Source organism: Corapipo altera, unplaced genomic scaffold (assembly GCF_003945725.1).
Source record: "Corapipo altera isolate COAL_440 unplaced genomic scaffold, ASM394572v1 48b, whole genome shotgun sequence".
Lineage (NCBI taxonomy): Eukaryota > Metazoa > Chordata > Aves > Passeriformes > Pipridae > Corapipo > Corapipo altera.
The window spans coordinates 10664359-10690093 of NW_020884884.1; the positions used below are offsets into that span (position 1 = coordinate 10664359).

General features: G+C 40.5%; 1 protein-coding gene across 1 annotated transcript in view; it reads right to left on the minus strand.

Moving 5' to 3' along the window:
- Positions 1-1864: 1864 nt before the first annotated feature.
- The window catches only part of PLB1 (phospholipase B1), a 93475-nt gene continuing 69604 nt past the window's right edge, over positions 1865-25735 (minus strand). The window contains exons 44-59 of the mRNA XM_027641702.1: positions 25030-25101; positions 23368-23439; positions 20825-20885; positions 20103-20161; positions 17619-17677; positions 16698-16741; positions 15362-15461; positions 13905-13956; positions 11956-12036; positions 10890-10955; positions 10247-10341; positions 9003-9084; positions 7569-7673; positions 6403-6498; positions 2803-2877; positions 1865-2327 (exon numbers count right to left, since the gene is read on the minus strand). Of these exons, the coding sequence (XP_027497503.1) occupies positions 2106-2327; positions 2803-2877; positions 6403-6498; positions 7569-7673; positions 9003-9084; positions 10247-10341; positions 10890-10955; positions 11956-12036; positions 13905-13956; positions 15362-15461; positions 16698-16741; positions 17619-17677; positions 20103-20161; positions 20825-20885; positions 23368-23439; positions 25030-25101 (1341 nt within the window). The 3' untranslated portion in view covers positions 1865-2105. The remainder of the gene's footprint in view (positions 2328-2802; positions 2878-6402; positions 6499-7568; positions 7674-9002; positions 9085-10246; positions 10342-10889; positions 10956-11955; positions 12037-13904; positions 13957-15361; positions 15462-16697; positions 16742-17618; positions 17678-20102; positions 20162-20824; positions 20886-23367; positions 23440-25029; positions 25102-25735) is intronic.

A 25735-nucleotide genomic window follows, 5' to 3' on the forward strand; every position in this document is an offset into this window, starting at 1 on the left:
ACATAGATCTCCCAGGCACACATCTGTGGATAAGACTTAGGTAAATAAAAGTCCTACTATTAATAGCCCAACCTTTGAGAGCAGATCAAAGAAGAGGTGCATGGAGCTGCAGCTGCTGAAACCTGACTATATAACTTGTACTCTACCCACGTCTTTTTATCTTAGCAAGGACAATGACAGGAGTGAAATGGAAAAAGAGGAGTCTAAATACCTTCTGTATGCAAAATGAGTAGATTTAGGAACCCCAGAACACTTTCTTCTTGGAAACATTTTAAATTTCTGCTCATTTGTATTTTTGGAGTGGAAATGTATTGCACTTCACAAAAAAACTGCATCAGTGCAAACCACACTTTGGCTTCAATAAAAGCAAAAACTAAAGTATTTGACACAGAAAATAAGAAAGATATTGGAAAACAAGATCACATGGAACTTGTGAAGCATCTTTTGTATTAACAGATTATATTAATTGCCCTGCAGATATAAAACAAAGAAAATCTAATTTCCAGGAAAGATGATCTCTGAACTCCTGATCAGAATTTAAAAAACAAAAACAAAAACAAAAAAACCCCCAAAACAAAACAAACAACAACAACAACAACAAAAGCCCAAACAAAAAAACCCAAACAAACAAACCAACCAACTTTGCAAGTTCTTCCTTGGAGAACAGCCATGGAATCTCCCACCTAGGAGACCTGAGCAGAACACAAATGCTAAGCGAGGCTAGCTAAGCAGGTATCTCATTTTTTGCTTAGACCCTGTACTGCATGCCAGTGAAGAAATTCCTTTATCATAGGAAGAGTCATTATGGAACCAGCTGCCATACAGTGGTGGGCAGCAAGGTACAGGACTGCCCCTGGGCTGTTTACCCCAGCGATGGGCATGGCCCAGTTTCACACCCAGTCCCAGACGGATGGAGCCTGGAGTCCAAGGCAGGGGAGAGGGTGCAGTTATTTTATCTGTGCTGCCCAGCACTGCACCAGGGATGCCATGTGGATGATCCAAGTTGCTCAGAAGCTGGCTTAAAGATGTTTCAAAGGCATTACACTTGCCCCTGTAGAATCACCTCAGCATCTTCAGCTCAATGGTCTTTCTGGAATCTAATGTGAAATTGCAGCTGCTATTTATCTCACATCTTGCTGTTGGGGAATATCAGGTTGCAATCATGGAGTTGTATCTAACATGTTAAATATAGTTTCAAAAGACAAAAGGACAGATGCATAATTAAGGTGCCAAGGTGCATTAACAAGTTTTCTTGCTTTGTGCAAGCGATTGACATCCTGAGTAATATTCACAAAACAGAGAATTGCACCCCAGAATGAAAAAGCTTTAAGACTTTGTCCTGGTTTCAGCTGGGGTAGAGTTAATAATCTTTTTAGCAGCTGGTTCAGTGCTGCATCTTGGATTTAGTACAAGAATAATGTTGATAACACACCGATATTTTAGTTGTTGCTAAGTAGTGCTCACTCTAAATCAAGGACTTTCCAATTTCCCATGCTCTGCCAGCACAAGAAGCTGGGAGGGAACCAGGCTAGGACAGCTGACCTGAACTGGCCAAATTAATATTCCATACCATAATTCATCATGCTTATTATCAACCTGGGGAAGAAGGGCAGGAGGAGCCGATGACTGATCGGGGATGGGATGGGCATCGGTCAGCGAGTGATGACAATTGTATTGTGCATCACTTGTTTTTCTTGGGTTTTATTCTCCTCCCTCTTTTTTGTTATTTCCCGTTTCACTACAGTTATTATTATTATATTTCACTTTATTTTGGTTATTAAACTGTTCTTATCTCAACCCGTGTGTTGAGATAACCCTTTTTCCAGTTCTCCTCTTCATCCTGCTGAGAGGGAGTGGAGGGAGTGAGCAAGCAGCTGTGTGGTACTTATTTGCCAGCTGGGGTTAAACCACAATGTACTTAGAACTTCATCCTCCACCTGACTGATCTGCAGAAGCTAACTCTATAGTACATTTCTTACTAAGATTATTTGGCCCGAAAATCCCTGGGCAACCAAGAAGCTTCATTCATATCCAACAGGTTTTTTATTCTGCTACTCTGTGTCACACCAACAAGCAGCCAGAAAAAGACGTTTGTTCGACTTGTGTTATAGAGGGGTTGTTTTAATGTTCTTTTCTATGTCAGTCTTACGTTGGGGCTTCTTGGTTCTTCTTTGTGACACAGTGCAGACGAGTAAAGAACCCAACAGAACTCCGGCTATTGCAGCCACAATGACAGCCCAGTAGGGGACTGAAGGTTCAGATTTCTCCAAGCTGAAGTCTGAATTTCCAAATCCACTATTTCTCCGTGTGGAAAGAAAAGGTTTCTCCTAAAAAGGGAGAGTAAAGGTTTTATTGACCACAGATCACTCAACAGGCAGCATTCCAACAATATGCCACTACCCCTTCCCAGAAAGGAGTTGTTGATCTTTAGACAATCAGCCTTCTCTCTATCTTAGACCAAACTCTTTCCTGCTTTATTGTCTGAAAGTTCCTAGAACTAAAAGATAAGGAGCCATCTCAGAATCAGGAGTGATGGCATCATTTCCTAATTTGCTTGTTGCAGACAACCAAATGGAAATACATAGACTCATTAGAACTGACTTAAATGAGAGGATTTCCACTGCAATGAGGATAATTTTTTGGTCTTAAATCCTAAGTAGATTTCTCTGTCTCTAACAAAATAGGAGTATATTTCAGCTATTTAAAGCCTTCACAAACATACTGTCTAAAGAGCTTTACTAAAGAGAAGAAAGGAGAAAAGTAGAAGTAATTAATGGAGAGGACACCTTGGCCTTTACTTACTGGGTTTGGACACTTGAGTTTTGATCTGTCATAGGTAAAGTTGTTGTAAGTCTGCTTTTCACCAACTGGCTCCAACTGAAGAAGAGAAAAGCAACAGTAAACAACAATGAATTTTTTTCCTTCTCAGACTCTCTTGACTTAGGCAGTTACAACTTCTTATCCAATCTTTTGGTGCTTGCAGTAATGAAAAAATGTGGTAGAAGGTGCATGGGAATGTTCACAAACATTTTAACCCTCATGAACTGGAGACATTGAGAATCTGATGTACTGGCTGCAGAAAAACTCCCTTGGAAGCAAGGAATAGCAGAAACCTTTCCTCCTTTTGCATCACTCTGAATACCACATGAATATTCTGCTAAACAAAGTGGTTTACTATATATCTGGTTCTCTCATGTGCACATCTCAAATGGCAGTATAAACCACAATGAAAAAAACCCACATGATAGATGTTAGACATGTTACTTAGCACATTACTTAAAGAAAGATGCCTAGGTGTCATGGCGACGTGAGTGACTTCAGAAATGACGTAGCGTTGCAGAGACAGAACAAGATGGTGCCAACCTTTGCAGTCTTCACTCAGACAAGAAATTCCCTGGGAGTTATAGCTGAGGCTGGGTTCACAAGATTGCAAGAAGTGAGTTAAATAGAGCCTTTTGTATTATCTGTTGTCAGCTAAGTTGCAATAGCTGACCATAGGCTCACCTCAAGTCCATTTCAAACTCAACATAAAATATGTCCAGGCTAATAGCAGAGCAGTTGTGGTTGGCTAGGAGTGCACATACCACCAGTTGCCATAGTTAAACTAATGAGTACAGGCTTGCTCAGTCATGCTAACTGAAGTGTTTACAATTGTTGTATGGACAGGCCTGAAGTAATGACTTCAAGACTGGCCCATAGGAAACTGCAGAGTTGTCATCCAGCACTTCAGGGAATATAGCACAGAGGACTGCTGTTGGTTCTGCTTTTGTCCATACAGGCATTTACTGTCCTCAAGGGATTAAAGTGTCAGCTGTATGCTGAAAAGAAACAATACTGCAACAAGCCCAACACAACATGGAAAAAACCAATTTCTATCCATAGGATTCCCATATGGAAATACTGGGAATAACTCCTCTCTAGTTCAGTTAAAAAAAAAAAGGGGAAAAGAAAAAGAAAGTAGTACAGACTGAAAAATAAAAAGAGATGAACCATATTAAAATATGACTAGGGAAGGGAAGAAAGCTAACTGGTGAAGAGAAGATGAGAAGCAAAACAGAATGCCAGATTTTGCTGGTGGTTGTGAGTTCCTGCTGGACTCTTACATCACTTGTCTAGTGATGTAAGGGAGTCCTAATCCCTTGGCCAGCCCACCAGCTAAGGTGGTGAAGACTGAAACTGCTAGTTTTGTTGCACCTTAAAGGGAACAGCTCAGATTCTGATGTGGTTGTTGGGAAGATGTGTGGCTCATGTCTTGTAGCATTCTGCCTGCAGTGAGACTGGTTATTTGTAGATAATTGTAACACTTCCCTTGCCAGGGCACTTGGTAAGGATTCTGGCACGGAGCCCAGATGAAAGATGATAAAGTGCAAAATTCTGCAACCATCCATGCTTACTTCATCTCTATGCAATCTGTTCTTAAGGAGCAGTAGCTTCTGAGCTTTGAAGATGACCGTAACCCCAAGTCCACGAGCAGACAGGACAACTTCTAGAAGAAACACACAGCTCCTCAAGAGCACGTGCCAAGCATGGAGGCAGAACACAAGCTAAACACACAGAGTCCATGTGCTCTTCACCTGGGCCAGAGAACTGAAGAGGTGGATGTGGGACCAGTGGAAGCCCCTTAGGACTAGAGAGTTCTCTGACTTCAGAGAGCAGGAGCACGCTTGGTTTTGCACAAAGCAAAAGGGGCAAAGAACATCATGGTGGGGGATAAACTCCTTAAGCCATCCCGATCCCTGTATACCCACACGGTGGCCAGGCACAGTTTGGCCCTTTATGTGTACTAACAAGAATCCATGTCATCTGGCCATAAGGCTACAGCCTGCCAAGCTTTTCAGGGAACAGGGAAACAATACAGCCTTACAGTAAGCTTGCACAGCCTTTCCGTACATGGACTGCAAGTGAAAAGCAGGGATGTGTTACAAGAACCAGATTTAAATAGTAAACAGTAATATCTTCAGTTGGCATACACCAACAGATCCCTGCGGGAGGGAATAGTTATGCTTCACATCAGTAGGACACTGATCCCTCCTGCAGTAGAAAGCCTTCTGTCAATATCCTTACATGCGTAGGAATTGAGTGACAGTCTGGACAGAATAAAACTCCGATGGTATAGAGAAAAAAAGACTGATGGTGATTCAGGAATGAGTAATGGCCAATAGGAATACCACATGGCAACAGAAACCCAATTTAAGGCTACCATATGTCCAGATATCATCTTTTTTCTTCTTGAAACCTTCAGCCATACTCAATTTGAATTTTTTTCTACATTTGCCTGGGGTTTCTGGGCCACCATTTGCCCTGTTTAAGCTATGAAACACAGTGAAGCCTACCACCCTGCTGTCATCTGGAGTCCCGTACAGGGAAGGCTGATGGAAAACAGGCAGATTTGCTGCATGTGCACAAATCAATTATTCCGAGTGCATGTGTGCATTGTATGTCCACTGCTTTCTATAACCCTGAACCTATAGCTCTTATGCCATACTGGGCAACTGCAAGATTTCTGCCCTGTGTTTCCCAGTCCTTATGCTCCAGCTTATTCTGGGGTATCCTGTAAGTTTCTTATCTTGCTAAAACTTTTACTTCAATGGAAAAAAATTCCTCTTCATTTATGGTTGTTTCTTGTACAAACCAGAATACAGGATTTCTGCTTGCACGATGTATTTGGGTACTGGTGTTTATGAGACAAGAGGAGTAAATGTTGCTGTGGCATGAAAACGCTGTAGTCTTCCTTCCAGCATGGGGAAACATCATGTTTCTGAAAGCAACTGTGATCTTGGAGTTATCAAGTCTAGCATGTGCCTCTTACACACTCTTCCAATGCTGTTAAAAAGCTATCATTTTCCCCAAAATGACAGAAAGAGTGTGACTAAGAGCAGAGGCATCATAGTTTTGATGAGCCCCCCGTTAGTTTCAGTGACTCTACTAGAGTTATCTCAGATACTAGAGTGGGTGGTACAACATGTCCACACTATTAATGGCAGCAAAAATTCAGTCACATATATGTTTTCCTGTTAAATGTTACAGAATTCACTGAAGAAGGGCAAGCTCATTGAACAGACATTTTCAGAAAACCTACAGGACCGAATGTTTAACTAGGCTGATTTTTTGCTTTAATGCAAGTTATTTACTAAATCACAAAGGAATTTTTTCTTACTTTAAGACTCTCAGGATTTCTCATTTTGAATGAGCAAAGACCTACACTGTTTCATGCAACATGATCACTTTGGATTGTGTTCCTAAGCAATGCAGACTGAAAAGAGTCTTAAAATTGAGTAGCCCCTCCCTTGTTAGGATATCAGTTTTATGTCTTCCTTGCTCTTTCGTTTCAGACACCTTTAGCATGATCTTTGTAGGGACTGCTACCACAATCACATAGGGAACTGGGTTGTAGCCTCTTACCATATTATTCCAGAGAGCCATGGCCATCTCAGCATAGCCTCTTACGCTGAAATAAAAGCAGTCTGCAGCAAAGAAACTCAGATCTGGCCTGCTGGTCTGTAATAAAAGCAAAAATGTATTTCTCAGCACATTTCCATCTTTGAGATGTGCCACATTATATCTCATATTGTACTGTACTTGGTATGCCCGCTTCACAATTTTGGTTATCTTCCTAAAGGCAGTATGTTCATATTTTGACACTGCAAATCAACTTAGGTAGTCCTAACTGAGGGATGATTACTGCACCTTGAGACCTCCTGTGTAACACAGCTTGCTCAATTTCACACAGCAATTTTCATAACAAAACTAAACTTCTCTTTAAACAATAGTCACAGCTGTTACACTGCCATTGACCCACACTCCACTTTGTACAGAACTGATAGAAAACTGCTTATTATGGCTTTTTAAAGTTCCATAACTCAGACTTACAACCTTTCAGGTGTTGAAATTTCTGCTGAATTTCAGGCAACAATAAAAACGGTGGTCTTATCCAGCTGTGGCAAATGTATGTCTTAGGAGGAATTTGCCTCACCTCATCACTACCTCTATGGTGACCATTGCTCAGACTTGAAGGCTGACAGAAAAAAATGGGGATGGTATGACAAAAAGATCAGTATTATACAAAACTGGGTGGTTTTGACCAGGATTCATGCTGAATATTTTTATCCTTAACTACTCAGCATACATAATACTAAGGCTGGAGAAAAGAAGGAGAATCAGTGTTTGGTTTCAAAGGTTGTTTCCTGTTTCCAGGTTGGAATGAGTCAGGCATTCAAGTGCTGGTCTCAATTTGGAGAAATCCTGAACATATTCCATAACCTAGATGAGAAGAAAATTGAGTGCCAATCAACCCCCTCAATAGGAGAAGCAACATGCAGTTTAGAGGGAGACAGAGTGCCTAGGTTTAATGTGTACACAACTATGAATGTTTCCTAAAGCTATTTTGATTCACAGGCAGCACAGTCTTTCCTTGTCTTCTCCCCGTCACCTCTTATCACAGGTTTCACCCTGTGCTGCTAGACTGTGCAAAAAGAAGAAAACACAGTCCTTGTGGCATGGATCTTACTGACTTAAAAGAAATCAAGACACTGGCCCTTACATAATGGGAAAGAAAAAACAGGACTCACACTATCCAGGGGCAACAAGGTGTTTCGGAAAAACGGCTGTGTGACAACGGCAAAGTCCTCACGGTTTTCATACCGACCACTGTTGATCAGCTGCAAGGCTTCAGCCTGTACAAAGTGTAATTATTGGAAACAGAAAAGTTACTTGCAAGGCTCATCTAGCATTTGTCAGCCATCAAAAACATGCATACTACACTTCTTTCAGTGTAGGAAGCCGTGAATTATTAGTATAAATCCAGTTAAATGTTATAAAGCAGTCGAGAAAATGGCTAAGAAAACAATTTGGTTTATTAAGAGATTTTCATGAGGAAAATGCACAGAAGCTGAGTTAATTCAAATAAATATAAAAATAAAAAAATTAATAAAGCTGCTTAATTAAAAGAAAAAATAAAGGAAAAAAAGCTATTCAATCCTTACTCATAGAAACCAAGGTTATACAATTGCAATGAGATTAAATTTACAAAGTATTATAAAAAAGGAATAAGACCAAAATTTTTAGAAGTGACGAATGAGTTCAGAATGCCAACTTGAGGCTGAAGTGCATTTGATTTTCCAGAAACGTGTGCTTGAATTAAAATAAAACTTAAACATTGAAGAATTACCTGCCACTTTCAAAAACTGTGGTCACAGACATTAAGATGGACAAAAAAACCCATCTCATTATTACTTGCCATCTTATAGGTACAAACTGTAATGCTCCTGATCATATCTCAAAACATTCCTGATCCCACTTCCATAGCTAAGGAAAAAGACCCCTCTAGTAGGCTTATACTAGCACTATCCATTTTTTTGAATTTTTTGAGCTTTGTCAGATTTACTGGACAACATCTGCTGCCAGAGCCAGAATGGAGGACTGGATAACTCAATGTGATCTGATACAGTGATTCCTGTATTCATAGAACATCAATGGAAAAAGCTTCTGCTCCAATAGCTATTTATAGCCTCTTAATTTTGAGTCAATCTTATGCCTGAGGCTGTGAACAGTTACTCTCAGATAGCAAGCTGACCCATGGTTGGTTTAGTTATTTTTTTCTGCTAAAGGTAACCACAAAGCAACTGATGCAGGGTAATTTGTCACTCTTACAATGACATGTTAATTCATGTGAGCTATTCATTGGGTTCATAACAGGCAAACACATATCAGCAAAGCAGCCATCATCACTAACTCCTTCTCAGCTGTTGAATCAGCAGCTGGAAACATAAATGGTCTTGATCTGCATCCAGCTCAGAACCAAGGACAAATCATTAGGAAACGTGGAAAGACTTGGACTGCTACTATCTGGTTATCTGGGTAGAGTTTTGATTAGGCTGTATCCAAGCTATTTCCAGGTTACTCCTCTCTATCCTGCTGAGGATATACATGAGAGGAAGGGTAGTGAGAGAAGCAATATAAAGAGACACAAGTGAAGATGACCAGTTACAGAATCAAAGTATTACCTGAAAATCTCTGTTAACTCTTTTAATTTCTTGTAGTTCAGGAGAATTTTCCTCAGGGTTTAAGAAACATGGACAAATTTTCCTTCAATGAAAGAAATACTTGAATTAAAAGCCAATCTTGAATAACTTATTTGCAGATCTTCAGCGATGTGTGCTTCACATCAAGAAGCTCAGGATGGGTGCTCAAAGCTCACATGCAGAGGGAGAACCACCTCATTGGCTTAGAAATGGACAGATGTTTCAGAAAAAATCCCTACTGACTGTTCAAAATGAACACCTCTCACAACTGGTAAAAGCTGTGAGATCCACAATTCTTGAGTCAAACACAAAAGTGTGTAGTATGCCACATATTAGCAGGAAATCACATGTGTTAGGATATTAAAAAAAACACACCCTACAAATAAGCTTACAGCAGATCTTCAGATGTCAGAGTTTAAAGTTGAAAAAGACAAATTGTTCATGTAGTGTGAGTCCTTGCATCACTGTGTTTTATTTGTTACTCCTATATTAAGAGGTAATAACTTGTGCTTCACTGAAATGCATCCTCTAAGAATGTGCTTGGAATGAATATGAATACATCAAGCAAGACAGTCAACTTGTTATTTTCCCTTCTAGTGTGTTCCAGTAGTTAATCACTTGTATTATTAAAAATCTGTGCCTAACTTCATCTGAATTCATTCGGCATCAGCTTCCAACTACTGGCCTTTGTTATACCTTTCTCTACTAGACTAAAGAGCCTTTTCATGTCCGTTCTGGCTCCTGTAAAGGCACTGCTGCTTTCCAAAATGAGACCCTCAGCCTTCTTTGAGGTAGGATTTTGGTATCCTCCATTAGGTGTGAAAAGCTGTTCCCTGTTGTGCACTCTGCTGTGTGCAGCCCAGCCTGCACCACAGGTAACGCAGCACTGGGTACAAGGAGAGGCACCAGGGATGTCAGCCTATGCTGCTGACCAGAGAATGGCTGGGCAAAAAAGGCTTTGAAATTCAGTGGTACAACAGTTATATGTTGAGTTGTGCTGTGACATGCTGCCTTAGAGCTGAGAAGTGATAACTCCACTATCTACAGGTGCATGCCTTTTAGGTGAGGTATTGGAAAAAGTCATAGAAGTTGATGGGAACTAGTGCATCAGGTAAAGGCTGCAATGCAAGTAGCTTGGAAAGTTCAGTGTGGATACCTACTGTAGAAATTGAGATTGAGCCAAAAAATTATCACTTTAAAGGCAAAGACCTATTTTGCTCACTTACTTTGCTGCCAAAGCACACTCTGAAGAGCTTGCTGTGACCTGACGCAGTCCAGAAAACTCTAGCATCTCCACCATGTTGATAAAGACTCTTGGGAGCTGCAAGGATTATAATAACCAGACATACCAAATAACAGAACATGATACCACTACAAAGAGAGCAAGAAGTGCCATCCGTAGGTCAGGGAGTCAGTGCAAACTGCACCGACTGCAGCCAATGGCATGTGCAAGGATGATGTATAAAGAGAAGGGGAGGGACACATACAGTGGATGTCAGCCAAAAAGAATTCCAGCAGTTAGTACAAACTAGCTGAAATGCTGCTTCACTCCCTGGGACGTTTAAATTTGCTCTAAGGTAGATGAAACTGTGTAAGGATTGGTTTAGTCACCAAAACTGGCAGTAGGATCATGTGCGTTTTGTTCACAGAATAAGTACTGTGAAACACACTTTTCCTGAAACTACAGCCTGCTTTCTCAGGGCATTAGCTAATACAGTTGTTGAAATGCAGCACTGAGGAGCAGTCTGACTCTAGCTATTTGAAAGATGACCTTGTATGAAACATAATCACTGACAGTCTACCAGAGGTGGAAAAAACGTCAGTGTGCTTGCCAGGAACATAGCTTGCTAGGATATCTTAAAAGCTTACCTCCTCATAGAAAATATCCAGAGTGTCCTGAAGGTGCTTTACATACTTTTGCACTGAATTGGCTTCCTATGTTAAAAAGAAAGAAAAAAAAATTGGATCAGTCTTTTTTCAGGAACCAAGGAGGTGGTCCATGAGAAGATATACCAACTGAATGTTCCTTTTTCCTTTTTTGGCAAATGTATTTTCAGATCAGGAAATTTATTGCCACATGTACAGAGGTTATATAGTGCTTGTGTTTCTATGTCACTAATATATTCCCCTAATCCCTGCAGAAAATCTTAAGTTACCTTGGCAGAATCTTTCCCTGATGAATGACTATATAGATCACATCTTTGGATTTTGTGTTGTCTTTTATGTGGCCCAGAACAGATTTGGTTGCCTTATGAATAGAATGATACCTTTTTTCCCAAACTGCCAATCTGGGGAAATTGAGATGAAGGCAGTCAGGCCCCACAAAACCCATAAGCAAAACAACTTTGTAACTATAGTTATAGAGGTGAAGTTGAGGGGACAAAGGCTTCAGGCAGCAGCCTGTAAAGGAAAAAGAGCAAAACAGAGAACAGTGCCTGGTCATTTCAATAACGTGGGGTCCAGACCTCCAGTCTGCCACATAGACTGTTTCAGAGGGGATGACCACAGATGTCTAGAGAAAAGACATCTTTTTCTCTATAAACTGATGTTATTTCTTTTAGTGTCACACTGAAGCATCCTCAGTAATTATTGTGTGGAGATGCTTTCCAGAAAGCTTCATTTGTGTCCCATAAAAACATTCCTAAGACATCACATTGATTGCTTTGTCCAGTTAAGCAGGGAGTTTATTCTTGGTATTTTGTTGGATATAGGGCAGGTTCCTATTTTTAAATAATGCATTTCTCCAGAGCTGCAGTGCCCCAGTACTAAAAGCTGTGCACTTGTTTCTGATACAATACAAATGAAAGGAGCTGGACATTAAGTGCTTTTTAAACAAACAGGAACTTTTACTCCCTGAGAGAGAGAAAGGCTATATTTCCACGGCTGGTCATCTGCCAAATACCTGGATAAGCATGCCTAATTCAGAGATACAAACCTTGTCCAAGCAGTACTGGCACAGGTCGCTGCCTCCAACAAGGACAGTGATCAGCTTCCAGTCTTCCTTGAAGTTAATTTTCTAGTGGCACATAAAACAAACAGATTGTAGCATCCATTGCTTAGGCATACAGAGGTAACATTCACAGATAGGGCTAAATGGGGCGCAGACAGTAGGGTAAAAAAAAAGGAGGTATGCTGAGTTAAGTGGGCAAAAGAAAAGCATCTCTCCAGGGGAAAAGAGTGAACTGTTTGCTAGCCTACTGCAATTCACCTTGGCTTTTCTGAGAAAATTCCCTCCAGCAGACAAGATCTGTCAGTGTAACCAAGCATGGAAATGTGTCTGTGACAGCAAGTGTCGCTAAATGAAAGTTACCTTCAGGACAGGGATGGACAGGAGAGATTTGCCAGCCATGGCTGAACACTGCAGGCAGCGTGGGGATAAAGCAGTGTGGGAGTGGAGGCTGGAGTGACTCATGAAGCTGTGGAACTGGAGCTGCTGGGGATCCCTGCCAGCTGGGCAAGTATTACCCCATGGCCAGGAGGGGCGAGGGGTGCCCCGGGGAATAGACAGCTGTATTAAAATAGAAGAGTCCAGGAGGCTGGTGACTTCACTGAGCTCATATAAGGGCAGCTGCAGCATCCACGTCACTACAAGCTAACAATAGGCACTGCTGAGAGCTGGATCTCATCAAAACATTTTGTAACGTTCAGTACAAAGAAAAGAATCAAAGGCAACTATTTTTAGTGTGGTGCATTTACATAACAAACATCTGCGAAAGGATCCCACAAATAGAGGGAGGGCCTGGGAATCACCCACAGGTCTGAATTCTCTTCTTGAAACAAGCACTTTGCTTGGAAAGCCTTTCGTGAAGAGGCAGTGGGGCAGGGACACGCCCCCTCCCCCCTTTTTTTTAATGCATAAAAAGCTGTGAATAAAACAAAGTTCTAGATCCTCTTCTATTTTATTGAAGACCTACGCCAGCTCCCTTCACTCTGCCAAACAATTGGTAGTGCAGAGTAACTGACAGTGGGGTGAGCATGCAGCATCCATCAAGAATGCTGGCATGGAGAAACACATGCTTTGACAAACCCTGCTTATTCAGTACCTTCCTTTCCCATTCAGTCTGAGCCAAGGAGCACCAGGCACTCCTATTCTCTTAGAAGGAATGCTCTCCCTGAACCAAGAGCTCACACCCAGACAGTCATCCATGCAAATTCAGCCAACACTTGGCGCAGGGCAACCTTGGGTTTTTCACAGATTTCTTCCCCCCACCCCACACTGCAGCAGCAGCCACTGAATTAAAGCAAGTCACTCTTTTGGTGCCCTTTGTAGCCCTCAATGGAGTTGGCACAGGAGAGTGGTCCACAATACTAGATCCCCTACTAATTCCCTAAAAGATTGAGATTGTGATGTCATAGGGATTCATCCAACTCTGAGGTTTCTGGTCACTGATTAATTATTCACCTACTCAAAACCAGAGTTTCAGATGGCTTATTCTCCCGCAAAGACTTCAGTAGTCCCTCTTCCCAGTATTGTGAATAGTGTGATTCATATTGGTCTGCAGGTACCTGCTCCACCAATTTCACATTCAGACTTTATGACCTCCACTTTGAATGTTGCTACTCAACTAAGCAGTCCTGTGATCTCACCAGAACCTTCAGACTTCTCTTCCTCACTACCATCCTTACATCTTCTGGTTGCACTGCACCCTACATTAGTCTCTGCCTTGTGTATTTGCATCTTATCTGCATGGATTTGTATAGGTAAATTATAATCTACTAAAGGCTAATTCATCTGGCACATTCACCTTGGAAAGCACAGCAGAGACAAGGACACTGACTTTTCTTTCATCAGTAAAGCACTCTTCATGACTCAAGCATCCCACCAATTAAAATCATTTCCCAGAGACCACAGAACCACTGAAGGTTTGCCCAAATTCCACTTACCGAGCTGCTTCTCATTAGCTCCACTAATTCACGTGCTTGGGCTGGCATATTGCTAGAGAGAGGACAGAAGATTTTATATCTGTGCTCCAAACCCACATCATCTTCTTGATCTCCCACTCCCCATTTCAGGGAATTTTAGGATCAGTAGAAGTCAGTATGAGGAAAGTGATGCCTCAAAAGGATGAGCAAACATTGAAGGACCAAGCTGCATAAGTGAATAATCTGATCTGAAAGGACTTCAGCTGGGATGGCTGCCAAATGGCAGGCAACTGGTATGAGTTCTTCCCATCTCAGAGTTGGCTTAAGTGCATTTTGTTTGGAAAAAAGCACTAACACTCAGATGCACAGAGACATTTAGTTTAGTCCCTTCAAAACCTGGTAGGGGAGTTTGGTGCTTACACAGAAGCTGGGCATGTAACCAGACTTTCTGATCTGGCCTTAAATTCCTATGTCTTGTTTAATGACTGGAAGATATTGCTTTTATTGTGGGACTGCCAGGCTGGAGAGTCCCAGTCCAGCTCTGGGCAGGATGCAACGTCCACAGGCCAAAGTACAAACCATGCTGAGACACCAGCTGGAAAGGAGCTCCTGATGTACCAGAAGAAGACTATGCTTGAGCCAATAAACCCTGCCTCTCTCCAGCACCCACACAAATGCAGTTACAGTATTGGATTCCCAGAACAAAATTGATCATGCTGAGTCAGCTTTGCTTGGGGCACCCGTGAAATATTTAGTAGCTACACAGGCTTTGCTAGCTATCCTAAAATTCTCTTGTAGCTAATCTAAGGGCTGTTAAAGGCATCACAAAAAGTCCTGGAAACAAATTGCATGAGTATCCATGGAGCAGGCACAGTGTATACAAACCCTTGCACAGCAATACAAACTCTTACACATTTTGGTTCTTAACAGACTAGTAGATTTTTAGTTTGGGAGGACAAAGGAATTAATTCCTAGATGCTCATTCTGTTATTTTCCTTTGCACTGCAAACAGAGGTAGTTTTTAATGCCATTAGTGTAGCAGTGGCCTTCTATTTGTTAGTTTGAGCCACATTTCCCAGAAATCAAGGAATAAATGAGAGATGCACATGAATTTTTTCTCATTACAGATATTGCCTGGGGCAGTGAATCAGGGACTTGCAAACTGAAGACTGGGCAGAAAAAGGTACTGGTAGAATTAGAAGCATAACTAAGGCATTGGCTCAGAAATTATGGCCAGAAATCAAATAAATAAAGAAAGTTTGTCTCTGATTTAGAAAAATAGGCACACAAATCCCCCAAACACTGAATTGAATTTTAAAAAAAAATCAAATCCACAATCAAAAATATGAGATCACAGAAATATGCTCGGTACAAGCAGATCACCAGTATTAACTCAACCTTGACATGTGTCTCAAAGGTAACCTGCCACTACATCAGTTCTCACTCCTTTGCCCTTTCTCATTTGTGATTGTGCTTACCGCGCTGTGGCATTTCTCTCTGCAACGTTGAATCCAGCTGTTTCTTTAGAAATGCCAGTGGAGAAGCCAAAGAGGTTTGGATTGAATTTCTTCAAGATATCTTAAAAAGAAAAAACACATTGTTTAACCATTCACAGCACAAACAGCAGCATTGCCTCCTGCAGAAGGACAAGCCAGTCGAGTGGTGAGAATATGGACCTGAGTTTTCTCCTTATTCACTGTGACTTTACAGAAGCTACAGGCACACCTGCTTTGGAGACTCTAGTTACTGCCTTAATTTCATCACTGCAACTATTTCTCTCCATGGACTTGAGGAACTGGGGTCTGGTGGCCTTAGGGATGCAGAGGTCCCAGGTAACTCACCAGTCTTGAATTAAAATGTATTTGTAATAAAGAGTATCCATGGTTACTTTCTTTCATATACCAGAAGCAAACACTCTGAAAATGGTCATCTACATCTCACTTCTCCCAGATAATAATATTTATGGTAGAGAATGAATTTTATTCACTTCTCTAGATTTCACTGAAACCCTCAGTGGGGAAGCATGATGCCTGAGCACTGTTTTTGATACTGTGCCTGTAGTGATGTCTGAAACCTCTTTATAAAGTCTCATTTATAATGCATAAATGAATTGCGCCTTCTGTTTTTCTTTGAACACAGTGCATGGTACAAGACAAAGCATACCAGATTTTATTACCAGCAGTGTCAGGTATTGTCAAACTGCTTCACAGCATGGATCACACACAAATAGATCAACCATTGTAAACCAAGTCCTTTCCAATTTATTGTCACACTGACCACTTAATGGTTTCTATGGCAACTACAGGGACCAATTACATAGAACACCAGGGCAAGAAATTTATAGTATTTTTAGATTTTTTTTCAGTGCTATGTAGAAACTTGAAATCATCAGGAAGAAGTATAGCCTTATCATCAACCCTGCCTAGATGGACTGCTAATTGTTTCATAACCCTTCATTTGCACACAGCTATTACAGTCAATCACTGGAAAGCACAAAATAAGGGAGGAGTAGGACTGCCATGAACTTCTGTCACCTTCAGCATATTTATTCCTAATAATTTTGGTCAAAAGGATGATACAATCACATGCATGTCCTGTGATGTGAAGGGGCTGAATCAACTCTACAGCTAATCAGGTCAGTCTGGGTTTCAGCTGTGACTCATATGAACTGCTCATATTTACAAAAGATGGATATCCCCACTGTTTGCAAGGAAAGAATGACCATTTCCAGGTGTTTCCTAGTATCCACTTAAAAGACTTGCAGTGTAATACTCAACTTCTGCTTTTCTCACGCTTATTTTCCATGATACTCACTAGGTAAAGTAGCCTGGATCTCCAGGGTCTCGTCACCTCCAATACTACAAAGGGAAAGAACAAGATCACCAAGTAGGGTTAATCCTGCAACCATCTGTCCTATTGTCACCATATGTTGTTACAGCAGCCTAAGAAGGAAGAAACAACCTCCACCAAAAACACTAATTTCAAATAATAAGGAGATAAACCACAAGAATTCAGGGAAAGTAGTGAAAGGATATTTCACATTAAATAAAGCAGGGCATCAGCTAGGATAGAAGCTATGCCTTCAGGCTGGGAAGAGAGCATACTTGGAGAACTGATTTTTCACATGAAAATGCTGGGATGCCCACCATACAAGAGCATATTTCCTCACTAAAGTTGCTCCACAGTACCTTGCTGAAACTACATTTATGTGCAGTTATGCATAGAAGAGATCACATGAAATGCTCATTAACCATCTATCTGCTACTCTGCAATGTTGATTATGAAAAGATCCTCTGCCTCTACTATTTAAAAGCTGTCTGTGTGCGTAGCCACTACACCATTACACCACTTCTGGCAGCCCCTCCCGAAAATAATCTATGCCTACAGATAAATACAAAGAGGGGAAGAAAGAGAGTAGAAAAGAATGTCTACACATGCAAAGGTTTATAAACCATATGCCTACCCATATGAAGCAGGCAGTTTCCTTCCACTTTAGCATGGATATTGAGATTCATACTCTCTGATGTGCATGGTCTTTGTCCACTTTACAATTGCAAAAACAAATACCAAAAAAGCCCACAAGAATCATTCCCTTTCTCTTCCAGTCCTGACTCCTCCAATCCTTACCAAGAAATACTTGCTCTCAGTACCCTACCCCTGCATTTTCACCAGGTGACCCGCACACTTTTAACTGTGTGGACAAAAATAGAGAAAGACAAAAATGAGTATTCTTACCTCCAGGAAAGTCCCCTCCAGTCTGTTTCTAGGTCAGGTGCTTTGGCTCCTACTGCAGTCTGGAAAAAATGGAAAGAACAATTACAAAATGGTAATAGGAAAAAGGTTCTACAAATTTGGGTAAGACACACATCAAATTTTGAAAGTGCTGAACAATTTTGGTAACACTACTCTGCAAGCGGTCAAGCTTTTGCAATATCCCAGTTTTAGAATAAATGCTCTGTGTTCTTATTCGTCACCACACACTGGCCTCTGGGCAGCCCTGCATCTCTCAAGCTTCAATTTTGCAGGCTTCCCCTCATATGCAAAAGCAACTCATCCAGATGGCAGACCAAGGAGCTTCGGAGGAGATCAGAGTGTAAGGTCAAGGACAGAAGGCTTTAAAACTACTATTTTAGCAACCCATTGGGACCCAGATTAACATCAACTGCTTTGTATTTGTCTGGATTTTTCTGATGGAAAATGCTTCGTCCTGGCATTTCTCGAAGAAAGATGATTCTGAGAGACTTAATAACCCAGGAAAAAAAGCCCTAAACACTGATGAAAAATTCCCAGCCAGTTTTAGCTGTAAATAAATCAGAGGAGATGCTTTTTAATCTGCCAAGAAAACAAATCTTTGTGTAAAATCCATTTTTTCTCTCCTGGATCCAGCCTGCTAGTCTAACATACAGACTTGATGAGGGCTTGATGACAGGCCTTTTTTTGCCAATATAGATAAGCATGTTGGCGTATCTGTTGCTTTACTGTGCATTGGTGCTAAGAAGTCAAACAGATGCATTCTAGCCAGTGACATGACTAAATTGCTCAAAGTTTCATTAATCTCCCAAGTGCATCCAGACTGAGAACAGCCTTCCTTCCTGTACTATGAACTTTATTATCTTTCGAAATTAAATAAATACATAAAGCCATCAGAACAAAGACCTTTGTGATGAATTTGAGTAGCTCACAGGACTGGGACAGACCTCCATCAGGGGGTTCTTCTATAGCTTTATCGTTTATTAGTGGTTTCACTTAATTTTGTATTCTTCAAAAAGCCATGCTACCAACTCAGCCATAGACACTGCATTCAGGGATCTTGTGGGAAATACCAGGAGGAAAATCAATGCCTTAGTGGACTTTGCTGCCACAGTCTCTCTGTGCCAGGGATGGTTATGCACTAAAAAGCACACAATGCTGCTGATGTACTTTGTGTGCAAGAAGAGTGTGCATGTGTACACATGTGGGAAATGCTCTGTCATTTTTTCTGGCCTCCCAAATAAGTCACTTAATAAAACCCCTAATCACACCTTGCTGTGGCAATGGCAAATAATAGGAACTGCATGAATAATGGCAATATGAGACTCTGCCTTGCTCAGCTCGAAGCAGAGACCTCCAGCATCATAGTGCAGTCCTTACTGAAAGAATTTAAATTCTTAAAATAAGAGGTATGTGCTAGTGCACATGTCTAGCACTAGATGTGGGGGAGGAAATAAAGCAGTTAAGTTTAAGAGTCGTTGCAATGGATAGGAGGGAGAGTTGTAGGTCTTTACTGAGGTCTTCTAAGGAAAGCTCAAAGCTCAGCAGCAGGGGGGAAATCCAGGATTACATCAGGTCAGACAAAATCAGTTTTGAAGCTAATGAGGAGGTCCATGATGGATAATGAAGACACGCACACCAGCCTGGAAAATAAGCCTGATCATTTAAGGGCTTCAGTCCCTTCAACTCCCTCTGAGCTCAACAGGAGCTGCTAGAATGAGCATCAGTTTAGCTCAGGAGTTAAAATTCATGGGAACTGTTGACACAAATGTTTGCTTTCATCCCATGCCAGGACAATTCTGTAGTGCTGTGTAATTCTGGAACTTTTTCTCAGAAAACTTCAGTGCACATCTGCCATATTCCCTGCTATTCTTTTCTGGGGTTTTTTGTTTTGTTGTTTTGTTTGGTTTTTTTTTTCTTTTGGTGCCTAATTTTTTCTTTTCAGCTTGTATTCCTTGGCACTTGAAATACACCAGAGCTTTAAGTGAAAGATGTCTAATCTCGGAAGCAACATCTGAAAGCAAAATTCTGAAATATAGACGTTTTAGAATTATCTCAAGTGAGAAGCACTTCATTGTGCAATCAATTATTTTCATGGGAATTTTCAGCAAAATCTCTCATTGCACAAAAAATTCCAATTGCTTCCGTCTTTTTTTTTATGTCAGAAAAGACTATTCCTATAAGGCAGCCACTTCCATTTTCAAAAACACTTGAATAAACTGTGTGCAATAGAGAATGGGATCCCATTTCTGTCCTGGCCTGAATTATTCATTACCAGATTACACAATTGCCAGTGTCACTCATATCCCTTCAGGCTATTTCTTTGCAAAGGGAACCAGGTAGCTGAGTTTTGCTTTGCCGAGCCAAAGCAATTTACTTTCTATCTGATGATGCCTGATGTGACAACATCTAAGTAGAAACTGACAATTGCTCTTTTCATTCTAAACATGGGAATGCTGCAGTACTCACAGTCAGGGAATCTCCCAGTGCTCCTATGACTCTGATGTCAGCAGGTCGTAGCTCATGTACTAAAAAACAGTAGGAGAATAAAAGCAGGATAATTGACAACTGACGAGATACTGTTTAACAGAGTAAAGATGCAAGTCTTAGGTTCCAATCTGATGGCATTTTTAGGGAGAATGAGATTCAAGTTCTGTCTGTCAGCTAGGCAAAAGGCTTATGCCTTCTTGTCTTTGCTTGCATCAGTGTACTGAACTAACATGGAAAGCTGGAATTTAAAAGAGCTTAGGAAAAAATGGAAACAGTTTAGATATGTTTGCAGATGCAAATATTTCATCTCTTTTAACTGGCTTACATGTTTGGATCATAGATCAATATATTTTAATTAAAAATCTCCCTGTAAAGCCTTCCAAATACATGCAATATTTGTACAGTTTCCAGCTTGCTGAAACACTAACCTTCCTAGGTAATTTTAATCTGCCACGTTGCTGTATGATAAATGATACATGAGTATGATAAATGTGATCACATTTATCCACAGAGAGCACACCTGCTGTCATGCAGAACTTACTGTGTATGGCAAGACAGACTTTTTTCCTTTGCTGCTAAGTATACCAGCTTTTATTGTTTACTTTCCACCTAGGATGTGCCACTTCAACATCTTACTGTTTTTAAAAACAAAAGATTAAATCCTTCCTATTTTTGATTTTAGCTTAGGAGTTCTTTCTCACCTGATGTTGGGACATGACTAGATGGAGACTGTTCAGGACACGATAGCTCACTGCCCCAATTCTGAAATGGCAAGTTACAAAATTGTTTCACCTTGTGGTTAAAAGATAACACAGAATCCATATATGATTTAGTTGTACAGTGAAGGGCAAAACCGAGTTAAGACACAGATCCCAGTTTGGTACCTATATAGCTCAACATTCCTCCTCTTAGTGGAATACTAGCCAAACAATAATTACTTTTGCTGACATTTTCTAGCCAAAGCATAACATTTTTCCAAAGGCAAAACACTTCATCACCAAATATTGCTTATGACAAAGTTCCATAAGGAGGATTATTTTTTCTTCTCTCTACAGCCTGGAGATTTTGTCCATGACCTAGAAGGTAGGGGCTCCAGGTTTGAAGTCTTGCTTTGTCTTGAAAGATATCAGATGCAAAAAAAAACCCCCAACGAAATACCAAAAAACAAACAAACAATAAAATCCTCTGCAAAGTTATAATGTTATATTAATGTACTATATTATTAATGTATTATTATATTAGCCAGTGAAGGGACTGAAACTTAAGTCCTATGAGGTGTGGCTGAGAGAACTGGGGTTGTTTAGTCTGGAGAAAAGGAGGCTCAGGAGAAACCTTAATGCTCTCTACAACTACCTGAAAGAAGATTGTGATGAGGTGGGAGTTGGCCTCTTCTCCCAGGTAACATGCAAAAGGACAAGGGCAAACGGCCTTAAGTTGCATCAGGTTTAGGTTAGATATTAGGAAAAATTTCTTCACTGAAAGAGTGCTCAAGCACTGGAACAGTCTCCCCAGGGTAGTGGTGGAGTCACTATCCCTGGAAGTGTCCAAAAAACAAAGTAGACCTGGAACTTTGCAATATGGTTTACTGGGCATGGTAAAAGTTTGAACTTGATGATCTTGAATGTCTTTTCCAACCTTAATGATTCTATTACTATATTATCATTCCCCATGTACTTTGCTAGGAACCTATTCTTTTCCCAGAAACTTTCAAAAAGGGCTTGCTTTCCCTGAAAAAACTTTGAAGTTTTAAAAGTTTCAGTAAAGAAAACTGTCAGGCTCTAAATAATTGTACTTTACCATACATTTATATAAGTAATATAATAGTTATTATGTGTATTCCAGCAACCGAAGAAATTGAATCAACCACACATGGCAGAACATCTTGGTTCACCAGCAGAGGTAGCAGAGAAATGTGCCACCCGTGCTTTTGGTAATGAGAACAATACTAGCTAAGAAGGCAGCAAAGGAAAAATTACAATTGTTATAATGGCCAGTCCCTGCCAGAGCAAAGACAGTTGCTTACACTGATCTAAGGGCCAGCCCTGCTTGAAGCAGGAGGTCAGACAAGGGATGTCCTGAGGTCCCTTCCAACCTCAATTATTCTGTGATTGCACAATTCTGCCATTCAGAGTAAAACTACATGGACCAGAAAGCATGGCTTGGGTAAAAAACCATCACAACGAATTCATCTATTCTTGCAAAAAATTGTGTAATAGTCTCCTCTATCAGCCATTGAAGTCTGGTTGCAGAGGCTAGAAAAGACAGCTGGGCTTATTTTTAGATCAGAGAGGAAACTGTTCCTTTACTCCTTCTCTGCTGTTCCTTTCCTTTATCACTTCAAAAGCTGTTGCTGTTGAGATTTCGTGGAAGTGCAAGAATAACCTACTAAAAGTATAACTCTAGCTCTACAGATAAAAATTCCATTGCAATCCTGCAAACTATAGCTTGCTAAAACAGTAACTGTTGCTCTTTGTAATCCTCAAGGCACACACAGATTTTGATAATTGGGCTAGTCATGAGGACACCCAGTAAGCCAAACTATCCCAGCCCATTTTGACTACCAATAAAGAATGACTCCATTTCTTCAAGTCCTACACACAAAGTTTGTTTCTGCAGCTTGTTTAATCTACCTCGTGGTAATTGCTCAGTCATGGTGGAAATTGAGTCCCTTTGAAAATGGGATTCCTATCACCTTTGTATTCAGCCACATTTTCAATATGTAAAGGTGACTGCCCTCTACAGGTTAAGCTTACTTGAGTATATGGAAGTACAGTGGCTCAAGAACAGAATAACAAAACCTTCCTCAGATCACAGAATCACAGAATATGCTGGGTTGGAAGGGATCCACAAAGATCATCGAGTCCAACTCCTGACCCTGCACAGAACCATCCCTAGGATTTAGTTACACCACACACCTGAGAGTATGATCCACACACCTCCTGAACTCTGTTTGGGGTTAGATTCTAGGCTAACTTCTCCATAAGGTGTGTGGAACTTCCTATCTGAATTAATGATGCATTCCAGGTTACTTACCTATACAACTGCACCAATAATATGATTCATTTTGTTTGGTTTTTAGGTAAACATTTGTTTACACAGGAAAAACCACGATGCAAGACAGATTTCCCTTTTCAAAAATTGGTAATAGTTTATGTAATCTATAAATTCAGTATGATGTGTTAACAGCCACCAGATGCAGCTTTGCATAGTTTGCCTAAAATGTAGCAAAAGATGCAACAATCACCTCTATTGGCTCACTAGTGGGCTCCACAGGTGTGTAGTTGCTATTCTTGTATGTTCCCAGGAATGGCTTGTTCTGGGGAAAGAGGAAACAAAAATAAGAGAAATAACAGAAATTAGGCAATAAGCACATAGCACAAACCATAGCAAGTGATATCAAGGCATCATATCACCAAGAAAGTAACTGCCTGAGTTGCAAAATTGGAATCTGGATTTTGAAACCATGCTCTTTCCTTTAAACTTAAAATTTGTGTTTAGAACCTTATGGCAGAAATTACATATGCCAGATGCCAACTGCGGTTTAACATTTTCCTCTCCTAACCTTCCACAATTAGACTTTAAAGGTTGTTTAGTCCTTTCAAGAGACATTGATGTAAAGTCTAGACAAACCTGGGCAGATCTTCTGTGTCAGCAGAAGGGAGATGAAAGATTACTTACTGAAAAGATCATTCTTTCCTCTAAGAGAGGCTGTAGAGATTGCTTAGTTATTTTTTTGCCCTACCAATGCAGCATGCATTGAGGAAGACATGTACATTTTATAAGCTAAAAAATCTCACCTGGATGCTCACTTATCGCAATTAAGAAAAATTCCAGTGTCTGCATAAGGAGGTCTTAAAAATCACTAAAATTACAAGGCAAGCTTTTATTGTACGTGAAGTTGCCTCAAACAAATAAATTTCCATAGCTACTGGCACTTCTATCAATGACTTTTTTAAAGCACTGTGGGCTTACCATTTCTGCAAACAATGGCTTTTCATAGGGATATAGCTCTTCAAGGGATATAAAACTTTTCTTTGCCTACTTCTGAACAGCAACATCTTTGAATAAGAGTGGATGAAGGGAAAGAAGTATAAAATCCACATTATTTGCCATCTGAAGAAGTTGCTTACAATTTAAGATACCTGGAAAGATTACCGGGTAAAGGAAGTGTGATCAATTTGAGTGAATATGAGGACTTCTGAAACATGCTGATTAATAACTCAGTAGATAATCTTTTTCTGACAGGAGGGACCCAATATGGACAAAATCCTTCCATATAACTTGAACAGCTGTCTCCAGAACTGAGAGAGCAACTCAGCTCCCTGGTCTATTCAGTTCTTCAGCCTCCTTGTTGAAACTGCTGAAGAAAGGGAGCCAATTATCACTGCCTGCAGTGGTCATTTCCATGTGCTGATACCTAGCAACTGTACTGTGAGTTCAGCAGCTTGTTTTGTAACTACAGAAGCAGCTTCCAAAGAGTCTGAAGTATCCCTGCTATGGATCAGACCAGGAAAACCAACCTGCTACTAATTCAAGAAATAACAAAATCTGGATTTTTCAAAGCTCCTGTGGTGCCCAAACCCCGTTGATTTGGATAGGAAAGTTAATGCAGCATATTCTCATTTTTGCTGCTTTAGTTGCCTCTGTATTTCACAAACAACAAAACACAACCTCTGCTACAACTGAAAACACACAAATCAGCATGTTGTCAATCAGTATTCATGGCACAGCAAAAGGGCAACAGGACACCAAAGCAGGTACATGAGAGCACCTGCCACTCAGAGGTAAGCAGAGAACAAAGCTTTAAGTAAACTTGTTCCAGATATACCGAACCTCTGCTCTCTGCAGCAAGTACAAGCACGCGCAGCCTCCTGATAGCCAGCTTCCATGATGTGGGTATATTTACCTGAGCTGGACAGCCAAGGACGATGTCAGCCGCGAAATCAAATGAGTCAGCTTTCTGGCCTACAGGCTGTAACTGGAAACAAAGACAAAAGAATCTATTCTATAACTGTGTCAGCTCATCTTAAACTTGTATAACAATTCCAATCCAAACCAAACTAAATATACCTGTCACATCTATATAAAGCTCTCTGTATTCACAGACTTTGATTTACCCAAGGTTGAAATGCAACTACTTCTCAGAAAGAACATGGCAACTGCATAACAAAAGAGCAACTCTAGAAAGAAGCTTAAAATGGGAAGTGGAAAGCTACAGTGGGATCAGTTTAAACTCCTGGAGGATTTTGGCAGGCACATGAAGTACCTTGGAATTTCGCCAGAAAGCAAGGTCATAAACTCTCTTCTCTTGCACAAAAGATGGTTAAGAGTGCCTCTTTTTTTATAGCTAAGCTGCACGATGGCATCTCCAACAAAAGGCTGTTTATGTGCAGAAGATAAAACCAAATCTAATTAGAGGTACTGCTTGATGATTGCAAGCAATCATGTCAGCTGTTAAGATATTACCCCAAAGTATATAGAAATTATATTCAGGATCTAAGATACTGCCTCCAACTGCATGTGTCATCCCCCTGCACTGCAATGCTAAGTAAAATGGGTTTACTTAAGCAACCTTTAATGACTTATTTTTATGGAACTTTACTCATTTCCAA